The sequence below is a fragment of the Haemorhous mexicanus genome, chromosome 6 (assembly GCF_027477595.1).
Source record: "Haemorhous mexicanus isolate bHaeMex1 chromosome 6, bHaeMex1.pri, whole genome shotgun sequence".
In the NCBI taxonomy this organism is placed as follows: Eukaryota; Metazoa; Chordata; class Aves; order Passeriformes; family Fringillidae; genus Haemorhous; species Haemorhous mexicanus.
In genome coordinates, this window is record NC_082346.1 from 59,088,664 (window position 1) to 59,110,230 (window position 21,567).

Consider the following 21,567-nt stretch of genomic DNA (forward strand, 5'->3'; position numbering starts at 1 on the left):
GAAGAACTTACCCAAAGCTCTTTTTTCTTAAAATAAATGCACTTGTAACTAGAAATAATATAAAACTACAGTGCAGAGAAGAAGAACAGTATTTTTTAATGCCATCTTTGTCTATTTAGGCCAATTGCAAGCAACAGAACAATCATACCTTTTATGCCAAAAGTTGGCCCCTGAGAAGGCTGCCGAACACAGGCAAAGACATTCTGGTGAAGGTGTGCTCCTAAGGCTTGGACAAGGCCAACAGTGGTGGTGCTCTTCCCCTCTCCCAGGGGAGTGGGAGTTATTCTGCAGCAACAAAGCAGAAAAGACACAATTACACCCTTGTAGTGGGTGGGAATCAAATCTCAGGGATAAAACAGTCACCCAGTGATTGCAGTTAATGAGAATTCAGATTCTGAACTGGCTCATACTTCAGCTAATCTTCATCAATTCAAAACTGGAAAGAGATTGGCAAGTCATCACATAACTGCTGACAACTTTCCTCTGAAACAATTTGCTGGTTCCTACTGAAGGCAGGCTACTAGACCAGGAGAAGTATGGCTATGAACCAGTCTACCCTTCATAACCCTGACCTGCAGACCAAAACAATTCATCTGCTGGAGAGAAATGTTAAGCTACATCCCCACTGCTTGCCACAAGTGATCCATCTACTTCCCAAACTACTACATTTTCACAGTGTGATTTACTAAAACCCAGAGCACCCCATCCAGTCACCCCACCAAAAGACAATTGAAGAACACGCCATGCTAGTAAAATTTCTTTTCATCTTCTAAGTGATGTCTCAGTTCAGGAAGCACCTACCCAGTAACAACGATGTATTTGCCATCTGGCTGGTTCTGCAGGCGTTTCAGCACTGAGAGCTGAACCTTGGCTTTAGTTTGGCCATAGAGTTCCACCTCATCAGGGAAAAGGCCAACTTCTTTGGCAACTTGTTCAATGGGCTTGGGCATGCAGGACTTTGAGATTTCAATATCACTTAAAGAAAAAGAGCAAGATGAGTTTGTAAGTCAAAGGCTTCCACAAATTTCCCACTTCTGTAGGGAATAAACTACAAACACCTGATGTATATTTTCAAGTCAATCTTTAAACCCCCCTAGTTAAACTGATACAAGTAATCAGACACATTACAACAGACACATTCTCAGAGTTGCCCTTCTAAAAATAAAAAAAGGCCAAACCCAAAACAAACAACAACCCCTCTCCTCAACCTCCCCATTTTCCCAAACGCCTTTTGTAGGCAATGTGTTATGATCCCATATGGTATTTTGCATATTTTCAGCTGCTCCTTGGGGATTTGAGCAACTCCTATTTGAAGATACTACTGTTTTGGCATGCCAGACTGAAAATTTTCCAAAATACAAGTTTTTCACTATTTCCTGAATCAGCAACCATCTAGCTGGCCCGAAGTCTGTGAAAGTCTAAGAAGATTTCAAGACACTTCAAGAGATATCACAGCACCACTGCAGCTTAGCTCTGCTTCCTTAGGAAGACCTTAGAGTGCCTTAATTTGACAGCATTACCTTGGAACAGGCATCTTTAGGGTAAGCTGGTTGTATTGGATGGTCCATTTTCCAGGCTGGAACTTCTCCAGAAAACGCTGTGCACTCTCCACAGTGCTCTAAAACAAGCAAGTGAATGCATTAAAGCAACCACCATTGCACAAACTGCACTGGTTAACAAAGAGAGCAGGAAGGTTTGCCCCTCCAATCTGTCTCAGCTGCGTTTAAATCAAAGTGCTATTATTAAAGCATTTGCTAATAACCCAAAATGAGATTCTGCTTGCTGTTTTCTTAAAAAGAAAAAAATCCCACCATATCTATCTCTCTACTGATCTTCCAGTGTGCTGGATTCTTTGTGTGTTCTGTGTCAGCAGGGTTTCTTAAGCAAAGCATGGAAACAGGGAGCTGGTTTATACTGTTACTCTCCTTTTCATCCAATCATCCTAAGGATGGTTTCAGAATTACAGCCAGAGCATTATAAGACAGACCCATTTCTTATGGTTTTGAGTGACCACACTCAAAAACCCCTAAAAAACCTCCCAAAACTGACCAACCAGAAACCTCTGTTCTAACATTTCCTTGAAGTCCATCTTTTTCTTTAGTTAACTGAATCCAAATTGTCTGAACAAGAAGCTGGAAATCCTAACTAGATCTTTCAAGAGCAAGAAGGGAGCACAGCTGCTTTGGCAGTGTGCTGATGGTCAGCAGCAACAACACCCCCCAAAGCAAACACAGAAGAGATGACCACAGCCCGCTCAGTACCTGCATTAACATGGCCACAGTCATGGGCCCAACACCACCAGGAACTGGGGTGATGAAGGAAGCTTTTTCCTTTGCTGAACTGTATGCCACATCTCCCACAACTCTTTTTCCACTGGCCTTTGTGCTGTCTGGGGATTTAAGGAGAAAAGTAAGTTACACATCACATTTGAGCACAGCAACAGAGGAGACAGCACTGACTGAAGCTGAAGTCTTTAACTCTGCTGGAGCAAACAAAATAGAAGCTGAGTACCCAGGAAGCTGCAAAGAAAGATGAAACAGCTAAGACAACATCACAAGCTGAATCTGTTATCATCATACTTCACTTGCAGAGTGTCAACAGCTCATGCAACACATCCTCCCATTAAGCACCATTTATCCTCAGCCAGACAGATCTCCCTTTCCTGGAGGATGCAAGTCTTTTCTCAGTGGCTCATTGCCCACAGGGCAGTTTGAATGAGATATAAACCAACAGCCATGAAGAGGTGAGAGATGAAATATGGCTGACTTGTTCCAAACCCCCCAGGTTTATATTTGCTCTGTTCCATTTTGGAAGGCATCTGGGCCCTACTATTGAATAAAATCACCTGCTTTTATAGAAACTGAAGGCAGAAAGTGCTGAGCTTTTCAGTTATCACTGCTAGTTTAATGATGGACCAGTAAATACAGCAGTTCACAGAGATCAGACTTGTCAAAACAAACTTCACAGGTGCCTTAAGAAAGCTTCAGTAGGATAATCTTTCTCTCAGGCAACATAGTTTGCTATATCCTGCTGCACTATATAACCTGACAATTCAGAAGCAGACATAGTCCTTTTTTCCAGTGGTGACCTTTAAACTCACCCAATAAAGAGAGGAAGAGACAAAACGAATTAATAAACTAGCACAGTCATCTAAGGAAGTCCCTGATTACAGCACATAAAACCAGAAAATTTAAGTTGCTCCTGAAATGACAGATTCTCACTTCAGATAAAGGACTCTAGGGAGCTTCTAACCAGCATGAAAATCTGAAAATAGATTCTAATGTTGTTACATTGAAATATTATATTGCATACAATAAGTGTGTATTTGAACAGAACACAATCACTAACTTTCACATACATCTGGTGAGGGGGAGGTAGTGGAAGAGAAACCAAACTCCCCAAGAGCAGATTATGTTAAAACCAAAGAGAGAATGAAAGCCAACTTTTTTTTTTTTTCAGCTGCATTGTTACTGACAATTACCAGCTTGGATGCTTTGCTGTGTGTTTTAAGCAACACTACTCCTCCCTAAAGCTCAAAGCCTGAACAACATCACAGCTGGTAACCAGTGTTTCTGCAGCCACTGTCAGTTTGCTGCCTGAACTGCAGATCAGCCTGGCCTTCCCCCCTAGAGACCAATTTAATTAAGGCTGCAAACAGTAAATAATGTAATTTTATTTTCTTCCAAGGACGCCAAGCAGGCTCATCAGCCATCCTGGCCAGGAAGGCTCTCAGCCCAAAAACGAGGAAACAAGCTGGCACTCCAAACTGCCTCATCTGTTCCACAGACACAGAGATGAGCACAGGCCAAACAATCCCTCAGTCCCTGCTTCTGCATCTGCACCTCACACCAGGCACTGCTGAGCACAGCCTAGGAGCTCTTCAATTACCTGCAAAATATTCTTTTGAAAGAAAGCTCACATACAATACTTGCCATCTCTCCCCATAATTTCACCTTTTCAATATTCATCATCCCACTCTTAAAAAATACAAACTAGTTACAGGGAGAATCAGTGACACTATAACCATATTGCAAAAAAAGCTGCTCTCATATTCCACTCTCATGGCTTCTTGCTAGCAAGGGCTGCAGAATCCCATAGCAGGCAACTTTGAGCAGAGTTGCTTCCTCCATCATGACTCAGGGACATTCCAGGGACTGCCATCTCTGGAAATATCCTCTACTTGCACTGCTTTCCCTTTCTGTAGCAAAGCAACTTCTACAGGCCTGGAATAAGGCATCCAGAGTATTTGCTGGACCAGCCCTTCAACTGCAGCAACGGGGAGAGACAAATGCAATCCAACTTGGAAAGTAAGAGGCACTTGCCTGCTCCAGTAGAGGTTTCAGGAGATTGTTTTTTCCTCTCTGTCTACCTGAAGGAAATTCTGTTAACTGCAGTACACCAAGCCAGATGTGGCTGAAGTGTCTCTTCCAGCCTCCAATCCAGCACCCTTGGAGCATTCAGGCCACCCTCCATTCAAAAGCACAACAGCTGCATTTGTATGGTGCTATATTGCTATAACTTGTCCTAACTCCAGCTTGAGAGGACAGCATGAGGTAATGTCCTGGTATATCAAATCAGTTTGGGATCTGCATGGATGGGGTACCCTGACTAGCAAACCAAAGGCATATGCAGAGATTGCCATGTCCTCCAGCTGCACCTGGGAGGCACCTAGCTGGGTGCACTTACACCTGTGGTAAGATGTATGTGCTCCCACCCCATCACATTCAAAGCAGGATTACAGCTAGCACCAATATTCTATCTGCACAGTGACTTGCTGGAGAAGGCAGCAAGCTGGCTGCTGTTCTTTCTGTAGTACTGCAATTCCCCACAATTCTGGTACTCTTTCCCAAAAGATTCATCTGAAAACTTCTTTGCAACATAACAGAGGGGAAAAAAAGGAAAACTCAGCAGCTTCAGAAAACCACAGGGAAAAAAAAAAGAGCCCGTAACATCCATCATTTAAAAAAGTGACAGTTTCCATGATACTCTATCAAGTCTCAATTATCAAATCTCAATGCCTTTAAGTGTACTCCACGTGACACTGACTGGGCTGGGTGCGCAAGAAGCTCAGATGTCAGTGCACTGCTCAAGGCAGGCTAATTGCACAGGAACAGGGACGTGTCCTCAAAGATGCTGTTCAAATAAAGCCTGAAAAAAGGTCATACCATCATATATCAGAAACACAATGGGGGTTTTATTTGCAACATGTCAGCTGGGGAGACTCCAGCCCATTCTGCTTCATGCACATCAGCAGTGACCTTGTGGGTTTTGGCAAATGGCCTAAGTCTGCGTTGTTTGGAACAAAACCATCAAGCAACAAACAGAACAGCAGATGACCTTTTAGTTTTAATTAGAGAGAGAACTAATGTTTTTAAAAGCAGCCTAATGTCAACTTTGAGTAACAAGACCACTGAACAGAAATTTCTTTACATTCTGTTAAATAATGGCAACAAAATGACTGATTAATTATGAAAACTACCTTTTAAAAGCCTTGTGGGTGTAGCACAGTAAGAGTGACTAATTTTCCATATCATTCAATATCTGTAATTTGGATTTAAAATGAGATGAAAACAGAAATTGCCAGACTGTCTGCAGCATCTTTATAAGGAAGGTGCAGCTAAGTGAAACTCTACCCTAAAATCCATTATGTTAAAGCACTTTATTCTATGCCTGAGCCATTGTCACCAATACTCTTGCACAATCTGCTTTGTTTCAAGACAACAGCCATTCAAGCCCAAGAAGTTAATGCTGTGATTCAACAAATCCACAGCTACTTTAAGAGACTGCTTGTCATTTCTGTACTTCAAAGGGAACTGCTTCAACAGATCCAAGCACGAAGTAATGACAGCAAAGCCCTGAGCTCCAGAGTGACAACAATGACAAGACTTCACCGTGTAGCTGGAGCAAATTAAATGGATTTTCTGTTGCAATATTTCATAGGCCTCCTCCTTCCTCTCTTAATCATCAGCCTCGTTGAAGGCTGAATCAAAACTGCCACTGATCTGCTTCAGGAGAGTGCTTCAGACCAGTGGTTTCTTTACTTTGGCATTGTCAGAGGTTGTCATCACTACTTAAGACAGACTTACAGGAGAAAGAAGTCCACGTGGACCAGAAACACCAAGGAAATAGTATTCATGAGCTTAGCAACTGCATTTATACACAAACAAACACATCCCCACTTGTTACATATTGCCCACGCACCTGGCACATGGTTAATTCCACAGTCTATTACAATTGCACCAGGCTTGATCCATTCACCTTTTACCATTTCAGCTCTACCAGCTGCAACCACCAGGATGTCAGCTTTGCCAACCTAAAAAAAAAAAAATTTAAAAACAACAAACAACTGTGTATCACACTGGCAGGGGAAAAATGCAGAGCTGCTTCTCCAGCAAGTTAGATCAGCTTGAGCTGCAGTGAAACTGTGCTCATCCATTGACACTGGAGGCATAGAAGGGCACTCTCAGCATTTAAAGGTAGCTGCCAGTTCCTTGGCAAGGATAAGATTCCTGCAGCTAGAAATAATGGCCTATTTTCATACTCCTACCCCGAACTATTGCTAGTCAACACTTCACAACCTCCTCTGAACTCCTCCATGATTCCCAAGTGGATCATACAGGCTACATTTAGATAAAATTAAAGCCTTCTGAATATTCTTCTCTTCCTTCAAATATCCCTGCACATTCAGTGCTAGAAATATACCCAGCACTCATCAGACAGCAAGAACTCATCTTGTTCAGCCAAGAACAACCCCTGCACAAAACTAAGCAGCACTTCACTGGTGACAGCACTGTCTTGTGCTTTTCATGTCCAGGACTGCATAACACACAACTTCAGGGGAAGCTGACTGTATTTCAGCACTAATATTCATTCAGAGACTATTCAGTAAATTTGACAGATCTAGTCATAAAGCTAGCGTTAAAGACTCCAACTAAAGCTCGTTGTCAGTTCCTGCACTGCCTCATTCACATTTGCTTAGGAAGCTGCTATCCCCTGGATTTTTTTTCCCTTTAATCTTCAAGGGAGATAAACTATTTTTAAGATATCATTAGGTATGAGCACTTCAATTTTTAATCAACCTAATGATGGTCTTACTGAACAGCAACTTAACGGCGTGAAGCATTGCAGTGTTTTTGATCTACTTTGTGAGTTATATTCAAACACTCCTACTCCCTTTTTCAGCTTTAATACTTGCCTACAGAGCCTGGCAGTGCTGATGGCTCTACGAAATCCAAGTAGGTGGCAGCACAGCAAAACACTATTTCTGTCACTCTCACTGCTGAAGAGGAAAATGGTACCAGCTCCCTGTCATGGAAAATCGACTGAAAAAAATAAACCAACTGAGAAATCATTTGGCCTAACATTTCTCAGCCATTAGAGCAGAAGACCACCTGGTCTTTTTGGTGAAAAAAATAATCAAAACAACAAAAACATATGCTGTTTTGCCAACCCCTACATGGAGATTAGGAAGGGATGATTAAATTCTCAGCACTTGCTCAAAGACAACAAAAATAATAATTTTATTGTTATAATTAAACCCCTCTAATTAAGTGCCAAAAATAATAAAGATCCTATTCCAGTGGAAGTATTTAAACAACCACTCAATGAGCAGGACTGGGAAACCAATTCAGATGAAAGACACCCCAAACCTAATGACTCTAAGCAGCAGCACACTGAGCAGCACTGTACATGGAGCAGCAGTGAGAGAGTCCCAGTCCCAGGCCTGGGACAAATAACTACAGCCTGCCCTTACCTCCTCAGCCAGGGTGGAAGTCTTGGAATGGCACGTGGTGACTGTTGCGTTATTCCAGAGCAGCAGGTCGTGCATGGGAGCCCCCACGATCTTACTGCGGCCGATCACCACAGCTCTTTTCCCTGCCACCTGGACACCTGCACCACAGAGAGTCAGCAAAGAGCAAGAAAGAGGTCACTGTGCAGCCTGGTACACACTAACTCAAGCTGCTCTGGTCAGTTTAACTCTGGCCCTGGTACTTCAGAATTCTGTTCTTCTTTGTTGTGTGTGGTAGGGAATTGCAGTTGGGAGGAAGGAAGAAAAGACCATTTTAACCTAGTTCTTTTACTATCTAGGGCAGCAGAGATGAAATGTGCTATCTCAGCAAAAGTCGTGAAGCAGAGCCTCACAATGTGTGTGATTTCTACACTTAAGGAAGACTACTGCACTCCTGAATAGCGTATGGAAACCTCCTTACCTGTCTGCCTGATAAGTTCCATGCATCCCTTTGGCGTACACGGAATAAAGCAGTCTCCAAGGTCCCCTCTAGAGAGTTTCCCAGCATTGATGCTACTTAAGCTGTATTTTGAAAGAATAAAGGCCAAGTAAGATACCCAGCCTCACTGCTCAAGAGAAAATAAAGAAAAGCGGTGTCTTTCTGGAGTAGCTGTCATGCTCTCCAGGGGTGAAGCCAGCTTACCCATCCACGTCCTTCTCAGGTGCAACAGCATTGGTTATTTTTTCTGTGTTGATGGGATTATCAGAGTCAAGTGGCAGCTGCACTATAAAGCCATGAACAGCTGGGTCTGCATTCAGAGAGGCAATGCACTTGAGCACCTACAACAGCAAACACCAAAAAACTAATGGATGATGAACTGAAATACGACTGATGCAAAGGAAAAAACATAATCCTACCTGGATTAAAAGACACAAACTTTATGTTTAGTTTTTCCACCCAAAAGTATAAGCCAATTACATTCTTTATTAAAAAAAAGACAAAAAACCTCCTAAAGTCTCTACATTTTACATTGTAGCATTTTAGTTTTCTTTAAAAAAAAAAACCACAAGAACACCTCACCAGGTTCCAATTTTTTTTTCATTAGTTAGTATCACTAGGCAAGTAATCCTTTTTATACAATGTCAGGGCAAAGATATCTTCAGCACAACACTGAAGTTACGTATTTTTTCATCACTGACTGTATTACTTACATCAGCTTCTGTTGCTGTGTTTGGCAATTTTATGTGATTGGCACTGATCCCAATCTGCAAATGAGAATAACAACAAATTATCTGATTTCTGAATTGACATCCAATTGATCTGGCTAATCTCTCTATCCAGCTAAATCACAGCTGCATTCTGTCACATTTCCCAAGACTATCTCCTGCTCCTGAAGCTCCAAGTCCTATGATTTAAAAATACCATCAAAGAAAGATTAGTGCTTTGCCTACTGAGTCTGTCCTTTAACTGTCCTATTCACCTTTAGACATGAACAACATCAGCTTTGCTTGACAGCACACTGCCTTAAAATACCAGCAGAAATGCCAGGTATCACCTAGGGGAAAACACACTCCTCTGTGTTCCTGCCCTGTTGTAGCATGTAATGTTCTACCTGTGACAAGCACAAAGCAACTGCAGATACAAGACAGGCAGGGAAGATAAGAACAAGGCCGTGGGTCAGGAAAGACACAGCACTTCAGACAAATGTAATCTGTGATGATCACACAAAAAGTGGCACCAAGCCACACTGCTGTGACTAGAGCACCCCACTTGGCTCTCAAGTTACACACCTACACCACATTCTTGTAACTGAGAACTCAGGCCAACACTGCTTTCTCTAATACAGGAAAAACTTAGACAAAACTATTGACTTGCATCTGGTTTTTCATATTCAGATCTGACCAACTGTAGGAGGGTAAAAAGCAGTCCTGAAAGTCCAGGATTACCTCAGCAGCAGCCTTCAGCTTCATGTTAATGTAGAGGTTTGAATCATCCCGATTTCCAACCTAAGGATGAAAAGACAGTTGAGTTACAGCACTGAATAGAGACCCAGACACAGGTGAGATGGGCTTAACCCTCAGCTTCCTTGGATCTACATCAAGGAGACAGAGGTATTCCTGAATTACTGTAAAACACGCTGATAGAGGATATGAACAGCTGGAGCTAACAGGAAAGTTCTTTCAGTACTTTAAGGCAGTTAAAGACAAGTTGTCTGATCTCCTGCACAAACTATTTGCACCTGTTGAAAAACCTTAAAAACACAGTGGTCTCCAAAGCAGAAAATATTGCCGCCATCTGATCTGAGAAAGTTAAATCCTTAGCTAATTAACATCATCAGCAGGTGCTGATAACATTCAATTATCTGATTAAGGCTTTCAAAAACGTTGGGCCTCTTTGATATTCAGGAATCTTAATTTTATGTACATGTGTGCTTTGATGGAGACATTTCATCCCCTGCAGTTCTGAACCTTGGGAATTTTCCTGGCAAACAAAAACCAAAACAAGGACAAAGTGGTGCACAAAGAAAAAACAGCAAGTGGAACAAATGTCTGCAGTTTTTGGCAGTACTGGGTGCTCACAGTACAACTGCATTTCAGGAGACCACTTGCATCATCCAGTATGTTTTGTTAAAGGTAATACTCCTCCTAACCTTAAGAAAATAGGGGCCAAATAAGGAAAAACTGGTAAGCAAGCTCTTGATATTCTGTTCCCTGGTACTTGGGAGCCATTCCTGGTTCTCACATAGACTACAAGCTGCAGGGGTGACCTGATCACCCAGAACACATTGGTTCTTCCTCCTAGGTACAGAAAAAGGGGCTGTCTCCCCTGTAAAGTCTGCTGGATTTAGGAAAAGGTTTGCTTCATACAGGGCAGAGAAGCAGGAGATGTCAGCAAACATCTATTTTGTGAATAAGAAATTACTGACTACAGGACAAAAAAAATAAAGATTAACTGACTTATTCTTTGAGCTTAGAGGACGCCAGATGCCTCCCAAGAACAGAGCACATAATCTATGGTGTGCTACAAATAAAAAACAGCTCATTGTCCTCACTTCACCAAAAAACAGACAGCTGCAAATATCAGTATCAGGAGATGAACTCCAAGCCCAGACTGTTTGACAGCTTACAAAAGTGTCAAACAGCCAAAGAGCAAACAGGTTGTAAAAGACTCTGAGACAATCCAGGACTGAATACAAGGCCCACCAGGAAAACAATCCAATAGTGCCTCAAGACAGCAATTTTTCAACAGAGTTTATGAGGTCAACAGTTCAGCAGCTTTCATCAAATCACTACTAAAGTTTTAGACCTTTCTTCCTTCCAAGCATCTGCAGACAAAGCTTCTGTAGAGACAAATCTGCTTAAAGCTAATGGAAAGGAAAACCAGAAAAAAACCCCCAAAACAAAACACAAGCACAAATTTGTTCCTGGCATCAAAGAGGAGCAGGGCCTTTGTGTGCTATGGTGGTATTAGCACTGGAATTCCACAGACAGGCACCAAAGGCTCTGGAGGAGCTCAAAATACTGAATAAGGACAAAAGTCACTGCTCTAAGCAGCCACTTACATTCCCTCTGTCTTTTGTGGACCCATAGGTCCTTCCTGTAGCATGACACTTGCTACTCCTAGTCACCTGACCTAAGCACAGTTTCCATTTTTTTATAGCTGCAAATAAAAAAATGATGCCAAACACAGGTCAAAGCCCTGTACCTGTCATGTGCTTTTTACCTCTGCAAGCCTTTCTGTGTAGACTCTAACACTCACTCACTTCTGAGGGATATCCAATTCAGCAAAAGGATGTTGTTCCATCCCTTGTACTCTGTCATCTCGGCCAAAGGTAGTTTTAGTTTTGTTTGGGTTCCCTCCCTGCCTCTACCCCTCTTTTTTCTCCATGTTTTGACATAACAGCAGACCAGATCACTTAATAAACATCCAATTTGGAGGATTTCTGGTACAAACACATCTCTGAAAGCTGCCAAACTCCAGAGCTCATTCAAGTGCAGAGATTTCAAATGGAGTCTACAAGCAATCCTTGTTCTTAACAGGTAAACAGCTTCATTTTACCATTTCACAAACACAATACTCCAAGAGAGAACAAGGTCTGAAGAAAGAAATAAAACAATTTTAAAACCTAAAAAAATTGTTGGGCTCTGATACTTGGCAAGAAGACCTAACAGGACTGTGTCACCACCTCAAAGAGAACACTGTTCCTAATAAAATGCTACCAACTACAAGGCAGCTTTGATGAAGCTCATCAGCTGTGCCCTTACCACTGCAAAGTAACTCATATTTTCTGTAGTTGTCATTAAAGAAAACAATACCTGTAAAATGGCAAGTCCTGGTCTGAAGCCTGGAAATTTCTGAGTCATCTCAACAACTTGCTGCTTTAGTCTCTCTCTCACTTGTCTGAAGAGGGGAAAAAAAAAATGAAAACACATAAAAGGTAGAAGTTAATCATGGGGCTGAATTCTCATACAGTGATGGAGTTGTCCTGATACAGTCAGGAGTTGTAAAAGTGACAGATGGGCAGACTGGCAAACATGCACTTATGCCTTGAATACACAGCTCCCAGCAATCTCCAAATAAGATTGACATCCACAAATCACTGAGACACTCTGGAACCAGGTTCATTCAAATTTATTTAAATAACTTTTTTTTTTTTTTTTTGAAGTCTACATTGTGTAGACTCATACAATACAAGGGTAAAAAAAAAAAGGTTCAAAATTTGGCATGGAAACTCTTGGGATTTCAAACTCCTTTCTCAAAAGGAAATCCTCCTTCCACCTATGCTGTACTAAAATTACCTGAATCCCAGAGGCACCAGTTGTCACTGTCACACAAGCTGTCCTGGTAAAGGATTATGAATTTACAATGGTGTAATTCTGGGAAATAACTAAACAAGCAGGAGGTACCCAAAGATGAAGCAGGGAGGAGAATGGGAGGTGGACAGAGGTAAGGAAAAGCCACCAAACCCTGGAACACAGCTCAGGTCAACTCTTCAGTAAAGGCAGATTTAAGGATACAGTTGTAAAAAAACCACAACTTTGAAACTGAGCACTGATTGGTTTTCTAGTTCAGATGTGAAATCACACCCAGTTCACCAGAGAACATTTTAATAACGAGTACCCAGCACTGAAATTAGCCACAGACAGCTCAGAAGTCACTGTTATCACCTCTCCACAGCCTTGCACTCCTCTCTAATTTCTCAACCACTCTCTGGCCCCACAGGCATAATCCTTCACCAGGGAAGGTGGAGGCCCAAATGCTCCTCACCAGAGGCAGTCAGGATTCTGAAAGAACTGACCAATTCTGTCCATCTCATGGGCTCATGGCACTGGAAGGAGCCTGAGGCACAACACTGCAAATTTAAGAGACACTCAGAAGCAAAAGCCAGGTAAGCAAAACCTCACAGGACATGAGAGGCTTGACAGGTCTGTCCATGTGAACTCCATCCTGTGACCCATCCCCATTCTCAGGGATGAGAAGGTGCTGCCACCACACTCAGCAAATCTGCCCTGCACCAAACAGCCTTTTGTATAAAACACAGGTCTCCTTGTGCTCATTTAGCCTCAAATCAGTATCACAGGTCTGCTACTTCCCAAGGTGGACCAGACTTCCCAGACTGGAGCAGGTGCTGTTAGTGCCAGTTCATGAAAAATATCCATGGCAAGGGTACAGGGACAGGGTACATAGCTGATGCCAGCTGGGAAGCTGTGATTCCTGCATAGAGGAAAATAAACAGCCAGTGAGGCAACTCTACCCTGCAACTGTGAGCTCCAAATTAGACCGGCCAGAGGCAGGAAGACAGGGAAATGGGAGCAGCACACAGCTCTCTCAACCCAGCAGCACTGATCCCAGGGGACAGTACAGCTGGCCCAGCTAGAAGCAGTCCTAAGGCTGTTTAAAGCCTCATCTCAGAGGGAGTCACAGCCTCCAGCTACATCCCAAATCATGCCTCTCTCCTGCTGCATCCAGAATCACATGGTCAGAGCTCTGCTGCACCTGAGGAGTGGGTTCAGAGTATTTATAGGTGCTTGCATCTGGCCGAGTGGTTCAAAGTCTCCGTGGAAGCAACTGTTTTCAGCCTTATTTAAGAAACCATAGTTCTGAGCCTTCCTTTGGCTGTCACCTCAGTAGAACACTTGACATCAAGACCAGCTGATGCGTTCAGAAAACAGTCTCATAGCAAGCCTTAACCCAGCAATTCTTTGTGCTTAAGTGACAAATTATCTGCTGGGCAGCAAAATCCCCTACTGCCTCTCCTTACCCTCCAGCTGTAAGCCTCTAGGGAGACACCTGAGCTGGCTCATGAACAGCCTTTAACAACGAAACAATCTCAAGGAGCATCAGAAACCCCCTGCATGTGGCCTCTGAGTGGGGGCAACTCTCCAAGGGAACTATTTCTGAGGTCTCTGGTGTTCCAGTAAGGAAAGAGCAGCACTGGTTTGTGGCCAGCAAACAAAAAGAAATGCAAACAAATATGAAATATTAGAAAGGGCCCCAGGTTTAGGAATTACTTTTATTGCAGTCTTCTCAGCTGAAGAGAAATGAGCCCACCCAACTTCCTCTGTGAAGCAGGGCTGTGGTGTGCTTTCACCCCCAGCAGCCACAACTATTCACACATTACATTGCTGTCATTTTCTGTAATTAGGCACTAGGTCACCTCCCCTTCAGCTCCCGAAGAAAGGCAACACACAAACATACAAACGTGGTGCTGTCAGTGTGATTTTCTTTAGGAGCCTTGAATCAAGAAATTACTTGTTAGACAGCCACCTAGCGTTGGGTACCACTGCTCTCCAGTGCTTACAAAAACCACATGGGAAAAGGTTTAAGAGAAAATTAAAAAAAAAAAAAAAAAAAAAAAGAAGAAATCATTGTTTTTCTCTATAGACTTACAAAAGCCATAAAAATAATCTTTGCAAACCAGCAGCTATTTAGTTATACAGTCTACAAAATTCTGTTGTGGACCTCAGGCCTTTCCAAAGATAAAAGTTCATATTGATAAATCAACACTAATTTTTACTAGCTGTATGAAAATACTTTTAAGTTTTCAAACAGAAAATTTGCAATTCTATGTGTCTGCTTCCCCAAAAGCCTTCTCTCTGACTCTAAGCCCCCTCCTGTGCCCACGTGCCCTTCCACAAACAAATTCATGCAGCAAACAAAAGTCCAGGGTCCACACAGGTTAAGGACAGCACACGGTTCTAAGCATACAATGCAACAGCCAGCTCCAAAGATTAAAGAACTTGTTAGCATTTCTTTCTGTAGACTGCAACAGTGAGCTGAATTTAAATTTATTATGTGAATTTCCCAGAAATGCAGACAAAAGACAAGCCACACTCCTTTAGCTCTGCTGGAAATGGAGAGAACATGGTTCCCATGTCAGCAGAACCCCACACCCTCCTGTGGGATTACAGACTCAGTGCTCAGCTGGTGAGGACACACGGCACCCTACTGAAGATGACACCAGGCTCTGTTCCTGTCCCTCCTGTGAGGAACGGGGTCAAAAGTCCATGCAAAGAGTGCCAAACACAGGACCTGGCAAACACCTCCTCAGAGACAGTGATGCTCCAGAAGAAGCCTGTCCCCAAAGGGGAGGGTTTGGCTTTACTGCCTGGATCACAGATTCCCCAAGGGTTTCATAAACATGCAGCAGAATTGATCCTGCTGCAGCCCTGCAGAAACAGCTGCATGTGGCTGATGGTTCTCCCCAGGTCCTGCATCATCCTGGTCAGAACTGTTGTCCCATTCCTCCTTACAGCCACCAGCACTGCCACTGCTCACCTCCTGTTGCTCACATGACCAACACCATAATGTGGAAAAACAAGCTTTCCCATCTCCAAACCACCATGGCACCATGCCCGAGGTCAGGACAACTGCATTGTCTTAAAATGCTGTGAGGGGACTGCAGAGAAGAATGTCACAGAACATCCCACTCGCACCCAAAGAAGGCACAAAGGAGTCTCTCCTGAGGGCAGTCACAGGTTTGCTCAATGAGTGGCACTGGAATAGGAAATACCTTGGGAAAGACCATCTGAACACTGCTGGGAATTCAACAGATGGCTCCAGTAGCAGGAAGACATCATTCAGAGCTGGAATGAGTTCATGTGTCTCCCACCCTCTTGTCTCATGCTCCACCACTGCATGCTCCTGGCACACAGTCATTATCTCCAGGGAAAAATGCCTGCTACTTTCTACAACTTCCACACTCACAAGGTTTTGGTTGTGTCAGCACAAATACATGCATGAACTCTCTTCATACCAGATAAATACATTAAGACATTTCTGCTTTTTTAGATGCTTTTTCATAATGTCCAAGGTGGGTCTGACAGACAGGCAGCAACTGAGGCACTTGGCAAATGTGGATGACTGACAACACAACAACAGAGTTTAATAGAAAGCTGAGTCTTTAAAACTTGGAAGAGTTTGCCCCAAACATGAGTTATGATAAAACATTCCCATGCTGCAACATGCATGCAGGCCTGCTTCCCAAAATGGATAGTGCATATAATACCCTACTATCAGGTGATTTAATCAGAGGAAAACACAAGAACAATAGGTAAGGACTCAATCCACCTTTGGACTGAGTGGCTGCAAGCACTCCAGACAATATTCTAGGCCCTATCTACAAAGGTTTGCCTTCTGAAGGAATGCTACTGAGATTTTACTCATTCCACAAAGGGGGACACAGCAGTCCCCAGATGTTCTTTGCCTTCCCTGTAAGCTGGTGCTGATGTGCACAGATCACAGGTCTGTGGCCCTGTTGTCCACCAGACAATCTTTTCTCCTCTCTTACCAACTCCTTAGGGCAGGGTCCCATGTTTTTAAACTGAGTCTGCACAGCACTGAACACAAGGGTTCTTGCTTGTATTTGAGGCCACCCAATAGCACTGGCATTATGGATAGGATCTGGTAAAAGAAAGCTCAGAGATCAGGGAATTTTTTCCATTTCAGGCTAGATTTACCTCGAGATACAGCAGGAACTCAAAAAAAAAAAAAAAATTAAGGCCCAGACTGAAAAGGCTGAGGAGTTGTTTACTGCACTGTTACCTCCAGCTGTAAGTTCAGCCTGCTCACCACTTTACTGAGCACTCTAAACCCAAAGCACTACCTGGCCCACCCCAGGAGCTGTGAGGGGTGCTAAGTCTTCCCTGCCATCACAACTCATCAGCCACTTTTCCAGAGCAGAAATGTTGGTCAACTCCTGGTCCTATCAACCAATTCAGGCCAAGACAGAGGTTTCCACACCTGGGCTCTTTCAGATGGTAAAGCCTGAACTCACAGCTCACTGCAGGGCTCATAAACTGTAAAGAAGAGCCACCACCATGTTTTGCTCTGATTGTCTCTTAAGACACAGAAACAGAGATTGTTTTTTCTTCAGAATACCAGCAATAAAAGGTGGAGAATACTGTATTTCTATTACCTTCAACCCACCATATCCTGCACACTTAAAGCACTGCTTTTCTTCCTCCCACCAGTCATTTGTTTACTGTGCTGTTGTACAGTAACTCATCTTTTATAACTCATTTGCCAATGAGGCAAATTTAACTTGTAGCAAAATCTAAGGCAGAATTACTAAACAGCCACTCAGAGAAGTAGAGGAAAGCCTTCCTGAGGTAACCAGCCAACTCAGATTGATGCAGAACCCATCCAATATTTAATATATTTCACAGACTGTGCAAGCTTCTTGTTTGTACTGACAGAAGCAGATTAGATGCACTTTGATGTTGATGAATTAACATCAACACCAAAATCCTACAGAGAAAACAATGCCTGCTGTGTTCTCCTTCCCATTCCCAGCCTAAACACATTTTCCATCCTCACAGGTAATACTCAAAGCCACTGAAAATGTTGATTTTCCTTTGTACCTCTTCCGAGCCTTCCAAAGGTGTGGACTAGCTTTATCACTTCATCAAAAGTTTTCCTCATTAATAGAGGCAAGGAAACTCTCTCAAAGTACTTATTCTCTTGACATGCTTCACAAGAGTAAGAATGCCAGTATCTACCTGATTTTTGTTTAAATAGCTGGCACAAATGTGAATTAGGTATTTTTCATCTGTTTTGAGGAAGGGGTGCTTGGTGGCTGATGGAGAAAGTTCACAACACTTATGAGCTTTGATTTAAAACACACACAGAAATCCAGCATTACATAGCTGAACACTACTTGTTTGATTCAACCCATTTGTCAATATTTGACTAACTTACAAATAAACATTTTTCTTGATTAAAGGGTAAAGTAACAAAATCCACCCCCTACAAGACAATAACTGAAAACGTTTTGCAGCTGATGTAAAGTCAGGGACATTCCCTTTCTACAACAGGCAGTTCAGTTGAAAATTCCTAGAAAAACCACATGCCTATCACTTCTGCTGCTGCCAGACTCTTGGCCTGGAGGTGAACTCTGAACAGTGAGAATCCCTTGGACCAGCACTTCTCCAGGGGTCTGGAAGAAAGGGACAGCTGTCTTCAGGGTGGACAGCCCAATTCCTCATGACTCCTTCAAGTACTCCACCAGAAAAAGGCAGAACTACCTAAGGCCCAAAGGGAGCAGGTGATGCTTTTGCTATATTGAACATAAACACAGCACAAATAAAGGAAATGAAGGACAGCTGAACAACTGCAAATATTTTTCCATTTTGTGGTGTCTTCAGGTCAAGATGTGATGACTCTGGAAGACAGCCTTCAGCCAAACACCTTAAGAGATGTGCTGGACGTTAATCAAACCTTTCTCCTGCAGGTGCCTATTAAAAGCCCATGCCTCTTCCCAGGTATTTGCACATCATGAATGTCCTCTGAGAACTGGTAGTTTGTAGCTGCTACTCTAGTACAGAAAATAAACAGAAATAAAAAAAGTTCACCCCTGTATCTTTAAAATTAAGTAAGTAATGCAACATGCCATGCTAAGGAAGCTGGAAGTTTTAATGTGAATTATCATTGTACCCAAACCAGCATCTTTCCAGGACCTATTGCACTTCAGGGTGGCTTTCAATGACAGGAAAGAAACCTACAACAGGCAAATCATGAAGTCCCACCAGCAGCAAGCACAGGCATTACAAAGTGTGCTGGCCCCAACACTGCCAAAAGCATCAGGTGGAATGAAGCATCAAAGACTGAGAGACTGCAACACACAGGTGGTACTGGCTCTAAAAATACCAGGTAAAAAACATGCAAGCAGCCTTTCCTCATGGATATTCAAATTCAAGGCATATTAGGACTACTTTTCAGTACTGCTCCACTGTTGGTTAGATGTAGCTGTGTCATACACAGCAATACCTAAGAGGAGGACTAACTGCTTTGCTGAGATTACTTTATACCTTTTCAAATATAACCTTTCTAGCTGAATTCCCTAATTATATCCACAAGAGATACCCAATGAACCTGCCTAACCAAACACTGTTTCCACAGAGTATAACAGAACTGCTACACTGCATTTCCCCCAGGATTAGGGAAATTTATTTGGCTTTCTTACCAAACATGCGTGTTGAGTGGCAGCAGGAGAAATAAGCAAAGGTGTTTTTTTTTAAAAGACACAATGCAGGCTCACCTATACCCAGGGCTTGCCAGCTAAGTAAATCCTGAAAAGTACAAGAACACTTTATCTTTCAATGCTTCCCAAACCTTTTAAATAGCTTTGGCAGGACACCATTCAGCTATCTGTTATCCAATATGTGGATTAACTTATTCTGCTTTAAAGAGGAACAGTCAATGCTTGTAGAGTATGAAAACAGAGCCGATACCTAAAGCACATGTTCGCCTGCTCATAAAGCATCCCAGCATCCCAGCTTGCAGGCACAGAAGCTGTAGGTCAGCCCGTGGCTTCACACCTGCCTGGGCTCTCATCTCATCTTCACTGGGCAGCACCAGGTGCCCTCTGGGGCTGCCAAAGAGACCCCACCAAACACACCGCTGGTTTCTGGGGAGCACTGACAGCATTCTGCACTCTCCTTAAGATCTCTAGTACCATACTTTGTCTAATAACTCCAAGTTTACAGCCAGGAAGAAGCGAGCTTTGGCTGCAACCTAGCGAAAAAGCTTAAGGGTGTCTCCAAACCCGCTTCATCCACAGAGCCAGAGTAAAAGCCCCCTCAGCCCCATCCCGCTGCCAGCACACCCAGGGGCTGCGGGGGCACCCTCAGCTCCCCGGCCACCCCGAAGGGCAGAAGCCCCGCGGCTCTCGGACCTTCCCGCGCCAGGGAACCCGGCCTCGCTGCGGGCAGGGCGGGGGGGCGGCCTCGCTACGTACCCGGAGACAACCTTGCCGCTGAGGATCTCGGCAGGGGCCATGGCGAGGGCCGGAGGGCGGGCGAGCAGCGGGCCTGCAAAGGTGAGCGCAGCGGGGCCCCGGAGCACTCTGAGGGACGCGCTCTCCCCGCGGCCGCCTCACTCCCGCCCCACGTGGCCCGAACTTCCCGCGGCCCCGACCCCGGGCCCGCCGCGCAAGCGCTGCCCCCGTCCCGCCTCTCCGCTGCTCCCTTAGCGCGGGCGTCGGCGGGGCCGGTCCATGTCTCGCCTCTTCATCGCTCCCTCCCTGCGGGGCCGGGGCCGCTCCATGTCTCGCCTCTTCATCGCTCCCTCCCTGCGGGGCCGGGGCCGCTCCATGTCTCGCCTCTTCATCGCTCCCTCCCTGCGGGGCCGGGGCCGCTCTATGTCTCGCCTCTTCACCGCTCCCTCAGTGCGGGGCCGAGCGCCGCGGCGAAATGGCCGCCAAAGCGGCCTCCAGAACGGCTCCGAGGCAGCGCTCCCGGGCGTGCCCGGGCCCCGCTCTGCGGAGAGCGGGAGGGAGAGGGCAGCCCCGGAGGGAGCTGAACGTTTCAGCTGAGCTGGGCTGTGCACAGCGAATAAACAGGAAAATCCCACATCGGTGTAAGAATAATCTGTGTTTCTTGTCATGTGGTTCTCATGCCAAGAGTAGAAGTTAAGAGCAGAATCGTGGATTCACAGAATGGTTTGGGTTGGAAGGGACTTTAAAGATCATTTAGTTTCACCCCCTAGCCCTGGGCACCTTCCAGCAGACCAGGTTGATCCAAGTCCTGCCCAACCTGGCCTTGGACACCGTGAAGGATGGGGCAGCCACAGCTGCTCTGGGCACCCTGTGCCAGGGCCTCACCACCCTCACAGTAAATAATTTCTTCCCAAATATCTAAATCTACCCACTTTTCCGTTTGAAGCCATTCCCCCTTGTCCTATTGCTACATGCCCTTGTAATGCATCCCTCACTCTTATTTGCATAAAAAGAAGTAATTTTAATTTTTAGGATTTCACCACATTTGTCCAACATAGAGTTGCCAAACCGGTGGCTGACTGGAAGGAGGGCAATGAAAAGGAGGTTGGGATTGTGGCCAAAATTCATGAAAGTTTTCAAGAGTGATAAACAGGTTCCTAACAGTGGCCTCCAAGGGATGTATTTGCACTAAATAATCCCATTAGAACTGGTGAAGGTGATAGTTTCCCATCAAATCAATGCAGTTGTCCACATGTACTGTTATTTGCATGACCAATGCTTTTCCTTACTCTGCAGACCAGTGCACATGTTTTAGGACCTTTCCTAGAGAGCTGGTTGTCAGTGGTTTTCTCACACATATGGCAAATGACTGATTAGCATCCAGCCAGAGCTGGGGATGGAAAAAGCAGTTGAATATCACTGAGACAGACTTGCCCAAGCAAGATAATGTTGTGACCCAGAGAACTGTTAAGGAACTCTTCAGTGTTCCCTGCTAATGTCTAGCACACAGTTAGAGAACAGGTCCATGACTCAAAAAACTGATGATAAAGAGTTTTGGGGCAGAGAACTGGCCAATGGGGATTGATGCTGGGCTGACCCCACAGTGTTAAATTGCTGCTG

At 44.2% G+C, this 21,567-nt stretch overlaps 1 protein-coding gene across 1 annotated transcript in view; it reads right to left on the reverse strand.

Annotated features, from left to right (window-relative positions):
* Positions 1–20,144, reverse strand: part of MTHFD1 (methylenetetrahydrofolate dehydrogenase, cyclohydrolase and formyltetrahydrofolate synthetase 1) — a 40,162-nt gene extending 20,018 nt beyond the window's left edge. The window contains exons 1-12 of the mRNA XM_059850489.1: positions 19,969–20,144; positions 12,047–12,131; positions 9,677–9,736; positions 8,942–8,995; positions 8,433–8,569; positions 8,211–8,311; positions 7,754–7,890; positions 6,202–6,313; positions 2,262–2,389; positions 1,521–1,618; positions 802–975; positions 149–285 (exon numbers count right to left, since the gene is read on the reverse strand). Of these exons, the coding sequence (XP_059706472.1) occupies positions 149–285; positions 802–975; positions 1,521–1,618; positions 2,262–2,389; positions 6,202–6,313; positions 7,754–7,890; positions 8,211–8,311; positions 8,433–8,569; positions 8,942–8,995; positions 9,677–9,736; positions 12,047–12,131; positions 19,969–20,009 (1,264 nt within the window). The 5' untranslated portion in view covers positions 20,010–20,144. The remainder of the gene's footprint in view (positions 1–148; positions 286–801; positions 976–1,520; positions 1,619–2,261; positions 2,390–6,201; positions 6,314–7,753; positions 7,891–8,210; positions 8,312–8,432; positions 8,570–8,941; positions 8,996–9,676; positions 9,737–12,046; positions 12,132–19,968) is intronic.
* Positions 20,145–21,567: the final 1,423 nt, after the last annotated feature.